The sequence below is a fragment of the Myotis brandtii genome, unplaced genomic scaffold (genome assembly GCF_000412655.1).
Source record: "Myotis brandtii unplaced genomic scaffold, ASM41265v1 scaffold111, whole genome shotgun sequence".
In the NCBI taxonomy this organism is placed as follows: Eukaryota; Metazoa; Chordata; class Mammalia; order Chiroptera; family Vespertilionidae; genus Myotis; species Myotis brandtii.
The window spans coordinates 4,331,945-4,346,114 of NW_005353789.1; the positions used below are offsets into that span (position 1 = coordinate 4,331,945).

General features: G+C 34.8%; 1 protein-coding gene across 1 annotated transcript in view; it reads right to left on the reverse strand.

The window, feature by feature from the left end:
- The window catches only part of BMP2K (BMP2 inducible kinase), a 96,934-nt gene that overhangs the window by 65,669 nt on the left and 17,095 nt on the right, over positions 1–14,170 (reverse strand). Inside the window, exons 3-5 of the mRNA XM_014544721.1 lie at positions 12,600–12,705; positions 4,912–5,054; positions 2,059–2,180 (exon numbers count right to left, since the gene is read on the reverse strand). Coding sequence (XP_014400207.1) covers positions 2,059–2,180; positions 4,912–5,054; positions 12,600–12,705 — 371 coding nt within the window. The remainder of the gene's footprint in view (positions 1–2,058; positions 2,181–4,911; positions 5,055–12,599; positions 12,706–14,170) is intronic.

A 14,170-nucleotide genomic window follows, 5' to 3' on the forward strand; every position in this document is an offset into this window, starting at 1 on the left:
ACTGGGGATGTGCCCGCAACCCAGGTACATGCCCCTGACCGGAATCGAACCCGGGACCTTTCAGTCCGCAGGCCGACGCTCTATCCACTGAGCCAAACCGGTTTCGGCAATACTACTTTTAAAAGGCATTAAAGTCTATCAAGGATTAAACAATACAAAACATGTATGCATACACATTTTTATTCAACAAGCACAATAGCATCTCTAATGATAAAAACTTAATTCTCTTTAATACAAAAATTTTAAATAAAGACAATGTATTGGAAACATAGTTTTCCTTGAGTTCTTTATTTGAAATAATATAACTCAAAATATCCTTATCAAAATATTTTAATCAATTTAAAAATAAAACTTCTTTCAAAATATTAGTTTATATGTTCACTTAAGGAGTTTGTTTTCATGGACTCTAACGTACTTCCTTGCACACGGCAGTAAATCTCCTTTAAGTTTGTTTTTATAATTGTAGTTTTAAAAAAATGTAGGTGCCATAATTTTAACTACACTAATTAAGTACAATTCTAATACTGCCATCATGAGCTATTTGGAATTATAAGACACTGAATATTAACCAATATAAAAACCCCAAATACATTATGAACAGAATATTTTAATGAAGTAGTGCTCGATTTCATGGCAGAAATTACAAAAATATGGAAGAACTTCCTGTATCATGGCATAATTTAAAATTCATTTTGACTGTTTATAGGTTTTATTTTACACAAAGTGTTCTTAAAGGTGAGCATTCTACAATGTTACTGATTTCAATGACCCTGATTGGTGGGACATTCTGAATGATACAGAGAAGCAACCCAAGAAACCAGAATATGAAATGCATGCAGGCAGGACTTTTGTTCACTGCTAGCCTGCAGCACCCCCTTACTGCTATCCTTCAGTGTCCACTACATTGCAGGCCCTAAATAAATACCTATTAATTAAGTAAATGGTTGGGCCATTAACTCTTCAACTGAGCCACAAAGCACACCCTCATAAGTTTACATTCATCATTAATGCAAAATTCTATTAAACCTTAACTATACTTCAGATCTCAACAAGAAATAAAACCTAGCAAGTTAGAGGTGCTTGAGCAGAACCAAAGCAGCCATTATATATCACAATCCAATCTTTTTTTTTTAAATTGCATTCGCAAGAAGTCAATTCTATAATTTACTGTTCTTGAATTCTTTAGGACATTTATATGTTTACTAAGGAGTTTGTTTTTATGGAATCTAATATAATCACCATAAGCTAAGTTCTCTGGATAGAAATACATAGTCTAGAAATCCATAGTGCTATACAACTAAGCCAGGGTAATATCAGCTCTACTTGAGCTATTTCAAAATATAAGTTACAGTTCAAATAACAACTCCTAGACAGTTTAAAACAACTGAGAATTTGTGAAGAAGAGGGCAACTCAGGAAAGGCAACTACTTATAAATTCCTATTCTGACAGATCTTTCTGCAGTCTGTATCATTTTATTAAGGTAATCTAAGACTTACAAACAGTTCCATTTTCTAAAACAGAAAAGTCTTCACAAGTAATCTAGCAACCATGAAAAGTACAAGAATAAGGAAACATAAAGCAGATATGACTTATTTTTCTACCAGAAAGCTTTCCAGTACACTATTACTAAGTAACACATTTTCAACATAGTTTTCAATACATACAGAAGTCAACTTGTTAATATTAAATATGAAGTAAGTTTAAATGTTTTCAAATAATTTAATTTTTCCTAACAAAAACAGTACTACTAAAAATAAAGATGCTTAACTGAATTCAACAATCAGTGAAAACTGCCTTTAATGGTTCCACTCATTACTACAGCTTATTTAACAACTTTCTTGATAAATGTGTTTAAAACGTAGATGAAAAACTTGTTTCCATGGTAAAATGTATTTCCTATTGAGCTAGATCAGACATAAATTAATCAATGTCTATGGTATAAAGGTATTTTGAAGAAATATGAATGGAATATCTAAAATATGTATCAGCAGAGCTGATCACAGACCCAAGTTAACTAAAATTCCCTTAAGACAAATGCAATAAAGATAAACACTTACTTTTTAATTTCTTCTTCTACTATATTCACTCCATCTTTTTGAGGATTAAGAAATTTATTAGTGGCACTGCCAAAGTCACAAAGTACATAGTTTCCACCATCATTCAACAAAATATTTTCTACCTTAAGAGAAAAAAAATCAATAATTAGTACTATTTTCAAAATTAAGATTATCTTTTTACAACCATGACCTTACACAAACATTGATGAGTTTGTGATATATACATATACATATACACATACATACACACATACACACACACACACACACACACACACACACACACACACACACACACTATATACCCCTGTATATGATACCTCAAATTATGAGGAAAGACAAATGAATCAGACAAAAAATATACTCTACTATGTCTATTGCCTCTCTTACTAAAAACAGAGAAGTGCTTCTCCCATCTCAGGATGATTTTTGCAGGGGACAAGAAACCCCAAATAAATCCTCTCTAAAAGTGCTTCAGTGAAAGAGAGGAACTTGTAGCAGTCACAGTTTATACTATAACTCCATTTCTCTCCATTTCTGACACTTTACCTTATCTATAGACAAGCAATAACAAAAAAGCATTAAAATTCTAACTCTGATTTTTCATACCATTTTTATATAAAATACTATACTGAGCCCTGGCCATTTTTGCTCAGTGGTTAGAGTGTCAGCCCAGGTACTGAAGGATCTCGGGTTCAAGTCCCAGTCAAGGGCACATACCTCGGTAGCAGGTTCGTTTTCCTGGTCAGAACATGCAGGAAGCAACCAATCGATGTGTCTCACATCCATGTTTCTCTCTCTCTCTCTCTACCCCCCTCCTCCCTCCCTTCCACTCTGCCTAAAAAAATCAATGGAAAAATCCTCAGGTGAGGATTTAAAAAAAAAATACTATACTGAAAAACAAGACTTGACTTTATGCCTTAACTTGGAGATTAGAGTTGTAGTAATTTAAGTGAACAAATTACATGCACAGTTTCTAGAACAGGATAGTGTGGATTCACAGCCCAACTTTGCTCCTTCACTAACATGCATACCCTTGGACAATTTGCTTTACCACTCTGTGCATTAGTTTCCATCTCTATAAAATGGGAGAGATGGTATCTATTATTATAAAAAGTAAATTAATTAAAATATGTAGATTGCTTAGAACAGTGGCTGGAATACTCAACCACTGTAAGGTAAGTACTCAACAAGTGATGCCATTTTATTACATTTTTCCACAATATTTTTTATTTTTCTTTTAATATATATTTTTATTGATTTCAGAGAGAAAGGGAGAGGGAGAGAAACATCAATGATGAGAGAGAATCATTGATCAGCTGCTTCCTGCACGCCCCCCACCAGGGATTGAGCCCACAACCCAAGCATGTGCCCTTGACTGGAATTGAACCCAGGATCCTTCAGTCCATAGGCTGACGCTCCATCCACTGAGCCAAACCAGCTAGGGCAGCGGTTCTCAACCTGTGGGTCGCGACCCCTTTGGTGGTCGAACGACCCTTTCACAGGGGTCGCCTAAGACCATCCTGTATATCAGATATTTACATTACGATTCATAACAGTAGCAACATTACAGTTATGAAGTAGCAACGAAAATAATTTTATGGTTGGGTCACAACATGAGGAACTGTATTTAAAGGGCCAGAAGGTTGAGAACCACTGAGCTAGGGCAATATATGTTTTTTTATTTTTATGACATGGTCTTGGAGAGCAATTCAATTTCTCTCAATCCTATCAAAATACATTACTGTTTCCTTATAGTTTTTCTTCTAGATTTCATTTTAGTCTACTTTTTAAAAGATTTGCACACAATAAATATCTGTATAAGAAATCTACTTAAAATACATAAGTTTGCTTAAATTTACACATGTAAAAAAAACTAAACATATGAAATATGGTCTATACTAAATTGTGCAGTAAGACAATTCCAGTTTTAAATCAGTAAGACTCAGATAAAGTATCTACATGAAAAAAGTTAACTTTTAGTAATTTTAAATAATCTAAAAAAAATCATACAAATTATTAGGGAAATGTAAAAGTTGTATATTCAAAAGAACTGAAATAAACTATACTGGTTACCCAAATTAAGGGACATAGTCATGCGTTTCAACCTTGACTTAACTTGTATCCTTTTACCACAGGGTTCCCTGGATGATGTTGTCGTGGAGCACACTATGTACCAGGCACTGTTCTAAAAGCTTGGATCCATTAATACAAAAGAGAAAAATCCTTGTCCATATGGAGCTTATATTTTAGTGGGAGAAGAGAGAAAATAAACAATAGCATAATACAGAAGCAAATTACATAGTATCTTAGAAGGTGAGAAGTGATAATAAAAAGGAGAGCAGGTAGAAAACAGGAATGTTAGGTTGTAATTGTAAGTGAGGCAGTGTAAGACAGAACTTCGGTGAGAAGGTGAACTTGAGCAAACTTGAAGAGTGAAAGGTTAGCCATGGGATATCTGTGCATAAAGTATTTCAGGAAGAGGAATTTTTGGAATCTTAATGTTTGTGGGTACCAAAGAAGACACCTATAGTTTTACAAGGTATGTGCACTGGCATCTCTAGTAATATGATACCAGAAATGTTCGATTCACTTTGGGGACTTTTTCCAATGTAATAAGGGTATCAGATACAAGAGGTCTGAGTGCACAAAAAGGTTAAAATATAGTATGACTTTAAAGATAATCACCACCCAAGCTACAGCCAGTCTTTAGATGACCTCAGGAAATGCAGCAGGGGACAGAGGCCAAGCTCAGTTCTAATAAGAAAAACTGATTTAGATGAAGATAGCCCAAGAACATTTTAACTTGAAAGTTAAAAATGCATCAATACATGCGGATTCTAAATTTTGTACCTTCAGATCCCGGTGAATTATTGGAGTCTTACACTGATGCAACCTTGCGACAGCTTCACAGGTATCACAGAATATCTGTAACACTTCTGGTTCCGTAAAACCTGTCTGTAGCTTCTTATTCATCTGATTCACTACCTGCCCAGCTAACCAAAAAAGTAATTTTGAGAGGACATATTTGTATACATGCAGTCTATCACAAAGCAATTAAGAAATTCAATTACGGTCTCAGGTACTAGGGAATTGGCTTTTTCATAATTCTCCTGTAAGGATGCTTATTACACCATGAAGTACTGATTCAATGAAATACATTTTATCATATTTTACATCTCTAACATGAGAACATCTTACATAGATGATGTCCTGCTAATGCAATTGCCATGTTTTAACATTTTAACATATCTGAAATCAGAGTGTACCTTATAATTGACGGCATTTTTTAAAAGTTTATTTCACACTATGCTAATTATTGGGTAAACAATGGTAAACAAAAATAAAGTTGCTATTATCATAGAATTTATAGTGTAAAGGCAGAGGTAGACATTAAAAAGTCACATAAACACGTCATAATTATGTACAATCGTATATAACAAAAGCCTAATATGCTAAGTGTCCGGTCATCCAGTCGTCAGTTCAGTCAATCAAAGCGTAATATGCTAATGATTTGCTAAGGCCCCTCAACCGCTCGCTATGACATGCACTGACCACCAGGGGGCAGACAGTCGACTGGTCGACCAGTCACTATGACGTGCACTCATCACCAGGGGGCAGTCGCTTCGACTGGTAGGTTAGTTTGCTGCTGAGGTCCGGACAATCAGGACTGAGTGAGACGGGTGGACATGCCCTGGAGCCTTCCCACAGTCCCTCCCTGGCTGGCCAACTTCCTGTGTCCCTCCCTGGCCCCGATCATGCACCGGTGGAGTCCCTCGGCCTGGCCTGCACTGAATACAATCTGGGACCCCTCAGAGGATGTCGGAGAGCCGGTTTCAACCCAATCCCACAGGCCAGGACAAGGGACCCCCCCTCCCCCAGTGCTGCATGAATCCGTGCACTGGGCCTCTAGTAAGAATAATAAGAGAGAAATCTATGTTTAAATTGGTGGAGGAGGATGAGGAAGAAAGAGTGCCAGATAAGGCCAATCTAAGGAAGTGATATTAATGTTTACAATGAAGGGTAGGTAGGAATTAACCAGGAAGAGATCTGGAACAAGAGCAGATTAGGGGTAGCAAGTGGCAATTACAAAGGCCTCCAGTTTGGGAAAGAGCTTAATGACTTTAAGTAGCTTAAAGGAAGCCAATGTGGACATGGTCTAGGAAGCAAAGAAGAGGGTAAGGTGAGAAGAGACGGATGAGGCAGAAAGCAATCAGAAATACTTACATTTAAGAACCAAAGAAACTTCCTTATCTGAGTTTTTAAAAGATTTCCTTGACTGAGGGATAAGGGAATCAGAAGAGTGGAAATGGATAAGAGGCTAATACTCTAAACTAGGTAAGGGATAATGGGCAGAGTAACTTACTAAAATTAAATTGCCACACATGAGTCCTGAGAGAATATATAATAATAATATACAATATACCACAATAATTGCAGTCTAATAATGACAATTCTTAATTATTAAGAAATTAACTATCATTATATTTTAAGAGCAAAAGTAAATATGTGATTCATTCAGAAGCTAGTCTGATAAAAATCATGTTTGGGGATTTTAAAAAGGCAAGTTTATGTTAACTTGAAACTTTCTTTTAACAAGCTTGAATAAATGAATGCTTGCTACTTTGAAATCTTTAAGAAGGTGCACATATAGCTGTTCCTTTTATTATTACTGTCTCAACAGCATTTTCTTGTATTTTCTGAAATGGTTGTTTCTTTTCTTAGACTTTTAAAGCAAAAAGGACATGAACATTTACCTACCAACCTCCAACTTTCTGAAAACACAAGCCCATTTCGCTGTAATTTGTTCAGGGTATCTAATAAGAGTGAGGTGCCTGACCAGGCAACAATTTCCTTCACCCTCTTGTCAGACACACTAACTCATTTTGACCCAAAATTAAACAGGATAAAAATTGTTTTCTAGGTATTCATTCATATTCTTGAAATATCATTTCACAGCTAAAGAAATCAAAATCTTAAACTCATTTCACCTCTTCTAAAGGTTCAATGTTGTAATGAATAGAATGAATTTTAAATAAATGTTAATCCTCTTTCTTCCATTGAGAGATATTTGAGCTAATAACCTTGAATGACAAAATTCAGCCCCCCCCTCCCAAAAAAAAAACAACCTAAAAGCTATATTTGAGCTGCATTTCTAATGGAGACACAAAAAATATTTTATTATTCAAAATCAAACTCTTCTGAAAATTATGTTAAAGTGAGGTTATTGTAATGAAAAGTAAGATTTAAATATATATATACTGAAGGTCTTTTAAAACAAGATGCAGAGAGCTCTCAAATCTTTCCATATTTTCCAAACGGGTATCATCTCCTAAGCAAAATCTTATATACTCTTGCCAATTTCAGCACTAAAATAAAAAAGTCAACATTTCCCTAACCTCTCAAAGTAAGCAGTCAACCCTTCCTATCTGATTATACAACAGAATAAGGCAGAAGTGGCAGTGTGCCAGTCCCAAGTCTAGGCCTTAGGAGCCCTCACATCCTCTACCTGCCCTCTTATGTTTCTACCATGTCCATGGAAAAGTATCCCCAGGATAGCTTATCAATGCCAGGAAGATGAGAAATATGTAAAACCAGTCCCAGCAAACCCACTGGCATATGAGCAAGCCCAGTCAAAATGAGTGGTGTCACCACACCAAGTTCAACCTAGAACTGCTGGCCCATTGATACACAAGCAATAATAAATAACTGTTGTTTTATGCTATTGAGTTTTGTAATGTTTTGTTACTAAGCAAAAGCTAACAGATTATCCATAGGAATTTCTGTAAAACATCCCCCCGCCCCACCCCAAAAAAAAGCTCTTTTCATAAAATAATAAGAATATATTCAAAATACTAACTCTGATTTCTGAAAGTTTGATAACCAAAGCACATAAAACCTCTCTTAAGCACATTAGCAAATTAAGCAGTGTCACATCATGAACCTGCAGAGATCTAATTCTGGAGAAAAGATGATTGTAAACATTTGATACTTGAAACCATGGTGGGGTATATAAGCTATTTAACATCTACTTTCTATACAGTTTTCTCTCTACATAATGCAAAACACAGTGTACCTGAACTATATATACAACACTGACTCCCTCACTAAAATACCTTCATTCTTAAACAATTTTATGTAAAACAATTTGCTTTTATGGAGGAAGTAAAGGGAGAGCATTTTTGCTCACCCATTCTCTACCCCTCCAATCCACTGAGAATTTCTCATTTATTCATCTGAGAAAAGGAACTGAGCATACTCTATTCAGATTCTCTAACTTATCAGGTAAAATATTTAAAGAAAACTTGTAACATAATGGAGAGAGCATATTAACAAACAGGAAAAAAAATGCCAGGAACAAAAAAAAAATTATTTTAAAGCTATAATATCTGTAAAAAAACAAAATATCTGCACCTAAAACAAGAGCAAGGTATGTTTTAACAAAGAACAACAATATTGAGAGAACAAAAAAAGAGTTCTTAGAAATTAAATATAACATGGCAGAAATACAAAATTCTATAGAGGAGCTCAAAGATAAATTGAAGGAATGCTCCCAACACAAGCAAAATAAAAAATAAAAGAGAAGAAAAATCAAAGAAAGAAAATCAGAGAATTGATCAATACGTGGCAGGATAGTAAGAAGCTAGGAAAATTCCTGGACAAGTGGAATGGGGAAACTGAGACAAGAAAATTAAACAAGGCCAAAAAGTTTGGGCAGCTTCCAGCCAGCTTATGAATCACAAGACCTTATCCTCCCCAACCAAGGACACTTGAGAACAGATGGTTTATACAAAGAACCAATTAATGCCATTTGTGACAGCTAAACCCAAGGACAGATAAAGACTGGGGCACAAACAACAAAACCCCAAAAGCATTTGGATGGTATCACTTGGGGGATGTTAGGCAGGAAAGATAGTTGTTACAGCAGAGAGAGAAAAAAGGGAAAAGAAAAAGGGAAGTTTATCTCACCCAGTGAACAAAGAAGTCAGTAGTCTTGGGACTTGCCAAGATAAAAGTCACCAGATGTTCTCACAAATTCTGGGAAAAGTTGCAACAATGTAAAAGGAGGACTCTGAAATCTAGTCTATCCTGCAGAGGAACTTTGAAACCTATAGGCAGGGCAAGTATAAAACCCTTCAACCCCCACAAGGCAGTGCACTCAGACTGGCTGAGTTGCCCACTTGTGCTTTATGCCAAATATATTCTTAATAAATTGGCTGTTTTACTTCAACACTGCTGTCACTTGTCTGCTTTATCGCAGGTATGACAAGAGCCAAGGAGGAGAGAGTCAAGCTCCCTTCAACTTGACCAGCTCTCCAGTAATAAATCTAGGAAGACTAATACCCTAAAAATTAAAAGTCCAAAAGAAGAGAACAGAGAAAATGAAAGAGAAAAAAACTGAGCGCACAGCAAAAAAAGTACCACCAAAATGATCCATAACCAAGGCACATATATCTTGAAATTTTAGAATGCTGAGGATAAAGATTTAAAAAGTGTGCAAGGAAAAAAATAGGTCACATTAAAAAATTGAGAAAGCATAATGCATCCAACTGCTCAATAGTAACAGTAGGAAAAAAGTAATACCTTTAAAATTATAGATCAAATTATACCTAAACTACAACTCTTTATCCAGCCAAATTAACAAATATGGATGTAGAATAAAAATATTTTTACATATGCAAGGTTTCAAAAATGTTTTCTTCCAGTCCTGGTCAGGTAGCTCAGTTGGTTGAAGCATTGTCCTGATTTGCCAAGGTTGAGTGTTCAATCCCTAGTCAGGGCCCATACAAGAGTCAACCAATGAATGAATAAGTGGAACAATATATGGATATTCATATTCTCTCTCCCTCTCTCTCTCTATTTGAAAAAAATATTTTCTTCCATAAATCCATTATCAGAAAACTAATGAAAATGTAATCTACCAAAGACAGTAATAAAAATAAATGGGGCCCTAGGTGGCATGGCTCAGTGGATAGAGCGTCGGCCTTCGGACTGAAGGATCACAGGTTCTATTCTGGTCAAGGGCATATGCCTGGGTTGTGGGCTCAAGCCTCAGTAGGGGGCATGCAGAGGCAGCCAATCAATGATTCTCTTTCATCACTGATGTTTCTCTCTCTCTCTCTCCCTCTCCCTTCCTCTCTGAAATCAATAAAAACATACTTTAAAAAAAAATAAAAATAAGTGGGAGGCATGAGCAGCAGAGAGTCTAAAATAGGAGGAAGGCAAAGGGAATTCGAAAAATGACAGCTAAATGCTGTTCAAAATTAAACAGAACTAAGTCTACCAAAAGGATGTTTCTAAGGAAAGAAAAAATGAAATTGACACAAATATTAAAATGTTTACATGTAGTGTGTAAAGATTTACACTTTCATTGGGAAATGTGGGGCTAAAATACTAATATGTATAAAGAAAACACAGCAAATGAAAATTGGCATAATTATAAACTCCAGGAAAAATAATAAGTATAAGAAAAAAAAACGCAATTACAGGCTATTACATGTCACAATTTAATGGCAGACAAAAAAATTTAAACACTAATTATTAATTCAATCCAAAAGTTGAGACTACACTACACTGACAAGTAAAATCCTCATCTTTCCCTGAAGATACGATCTAAAACAGAAAATCAGCACTAACAAACTTTCTAGAACCCAGAATCACATACTTCGTACCCTGATTTTCTAAGTTGCTTCCTTCTCTTTCATACTCTAAGAATCTCACTAACACTACCAATTCTTTTCTACAAAATGCATTATAGAAATATAGAAATAAACATGAGAAGAAACATCTCAAATATTTTAAAGAGCATGTCTTGGAAGAGAGGGATGGGGCAGGAAGATATTGATTTAGCCACAGCTTAACAGATATATTTGACTTTTTAAAATATATACATGAATAACTTTGATCAAAATAAAAATGTCATGTAAGAAAAAAAGCTTGTTGATTCAAACCAGATTTTTTAAACTATTAATTTTTAAAAAGCAAAAGAATGCCTTCCTCAAAACAATTTGTCCCCTAAATATTGGAAGTTCCTTTGGTCCCCCTTTTAAAATGTCTTCTGGTGACAATTATTTAAATTCATCTAGGGTTATGATTATGCCCAATTCAATTATCTTTAAAAAGTTAGGGCTACTGGTCAACTATAATCCAGCTAAGAATAAGAACTGATAATGCTAGATTCAAGAAAGTGAGATAGAGAGAATCAATATCTTCTCCTTAAAGAGATCAAAATGCTTTACATTAGAGAACATGAGATATGAATAAGAGAAAACAATCAGGAAAACATTTAACTTCTTATATTATAAATGAAAATAAGTTAAAAATACATCACAATAGATATTATAATATTAATTCCTTTTATTTCCCTCTGTCCTCCCTCCTCAGGAGACTGAATGAGACCATATTTTCTACATCACCACTACATCATCCTTCTCCTACAACCTTAAGGAAATGACAAGAGTTTCTGGTATCATAATTAATAATCATAACTGTCTTAAGACTATATAATGAAAGCCTAAGCGACCATTATGGTGGTCACTATGATGCGCACTGACCACCACGGGGCAAATGCTCAATGCAGGAGCTGCCCCCTGGTGGTCAGTGCACTCCCACAGGGAGAGCGCTGCTGAGCCAAAAGCTGGGCTCAGGACTGGTGAGCATAGCAGCGGTGGCAGAAGCCTTTCCCGCCTCCGCAGCAGCGCTAAGGAGCAGTGAGCCAAGTGGTAAGGAGCAGCGAGCAAGTGGGCGGTCAGGAGCGAGGGATCCTGGACTGCGAGAGGGTACAGGCCGGGCTGAGGGACTCTCCCCGCTCTGCCCAGTGCATGAATTTCGTGCACCGGGCCTCTAGTCTAAATATAAACCAGGACTCCCTAGAGCCCAAATTGCCAGATACAGTCTGATTTTTTTTTTCTAAGTTTGCAGCAAATAGATTAATTGCCCTTTCATGCATAAAGTAAAAAAAAATTTCAAGGATTTTTTTAAAGTTATCTTATTATTCTTAAGGCATACTATACAAGTAATTATTATTTTTAAATATCACATTAGGTCCAAAAAATATGGTTTTCTACCTTCTAATATCTTACAAAAGAACCCCAAAATGCCAAATAATACAAGTTTATAAAAATTATAGATCAAAATAATCCTCTGAATGTATTACATTTAATATGTTGAAAGATAACATGGTAGAGTGCTGAAAGAAATCTTATAACATAATGTAATATTGATACATTATGCTCTTCTTGGCTAGATTATAAAAGAATTGTATAGAAAGCATGAAGTGTAACTGCTCTTTACCTGCTTAGATTTCCTATTTTAAACCCAATAGCATTTCCTTTGTCCATTTATCTGCTCATATCATCACTGCAGCAACTATAACTTAGGTTTTAAATATTTTTAACAGCATTCCTTAGACAGATGATTAAAGCTGAGATTGCAGTAAGTGTCTAGAATAAAGTGACAGCTGTCCTGGGAGAGACCAAGACACCTATTAACCTATTTTAAGGCCTTTTTTTAATTTAAAACAAATGCAGAAAAACACTTACCTCGACAATATTCCATTAAGATAAGTACTTCCCATACATTATCGCTAATTGAATTAATGGCACAATCCAAATAACCCACAATATTTTTGTGACCAGATAGCTCTTTCTGTAAAAAAGAAATAAAATTTCAAGAATTGGAAAATATACATTTTAAAGCTTTATCATTGCCAATGGTTTGAAGTCTTAATTAATGTACTTAGAGAATTTCATAAAGTAAGACAGGCATAAGTATGGAATCTGACATATTTCAAAAAAGTTTCTATAGTTCTGATGGAAAGTATTTACATGTGACTGTCATTTACTGACAGGCAAATATTTAGTGAATACTTATCTTAAAATTCAATCAAGAAGAAAGATGGTTCACTCTAAAGTAATAGTCTCCAAAAGTGAGTGTACAAGATAGTCCTTAGAGATTCAAGAATAAAATATCAGAATTTTTACTTATATTTATTTTTATCTAGAAAAATAATAAGTTCTAATACAGAGATGCACAAGGTAGGTTTACAGTTGTGAGTACAAAAAACAGAGTTTATTTTGTATTTTCCTTACAAATAACTGTAAATCTACTTTTGCCCATCCCTATATTTATGAATTAACAATTATATTCTTATTTGCATGTTTTGCATGCAACATTGCAATTAATGTGTAAAGTAAACAAAGTGGCCTAAAATACTTCTGTAAAGAAACCATAATGATGGTACTTATAATACAAGTACAAGGATATAATAAGAAAATGGCAAATCTGACACTTTCAGCTCCTAGTATAAGTTAATCATCAGCATATACTGAGGTTTATAGTAATCATGATCCAATCATATCTATCTGGAAATTAAAAAACAATTATCAAGAATATTATTTTAACTGAATTTACATCCACTATCACTAATAATAAACCTAGTTTTAATTGTGCAATGAAATCTGACAATTGGCTAATGGCAGCTGAACATGTCACTAATTCATAAATAAGTATATGTAATAAAGATGGATCATCAAAAACAGTTGGAAGACCACTGCGCTACAGAGCTAATATCCCTAAAATATCTTGTTCAAAAGCCTAAGACTTGAGTGTCGCTAATGTTGATGATGACTATATTTTTGTCTCTAAATTATACACATTCTACTAAAAGTACCATATCTAGGTACTTATCTAAGCTCCAGTTAGTTAGAGAACTTGGGCTAAGATTCTCCCATTATCTTGGGGTAAATCATTTTATTCTTTTGGCTTATAGCCTTACCTTTAAAAAAAGCAAGTCTCAAAGTAAGAAATAGGAACAACAAAAGCAGAACTGAGATAAGTCAGACTGTATAAATGTGCCTATCTTCAAACTAAAGGGATCAAAATAGGTGTGCTGATAAACATGTTGACAAAAAATAAGAAATCTCCCTCTTAGTAGCTGGATAAGTAGGACTGACATAAATAACAAGTATGGAAAAACAAGAATGCAGAAAAACTGAACATTCATATATAAATGTCTAACCATCAGGCTGTACACCTGAAACTAATATAATATAGAATGTCAATTGTACTTAAAAATTAATTTTTAAAAATACTGGAACAGTCATCCATTGCT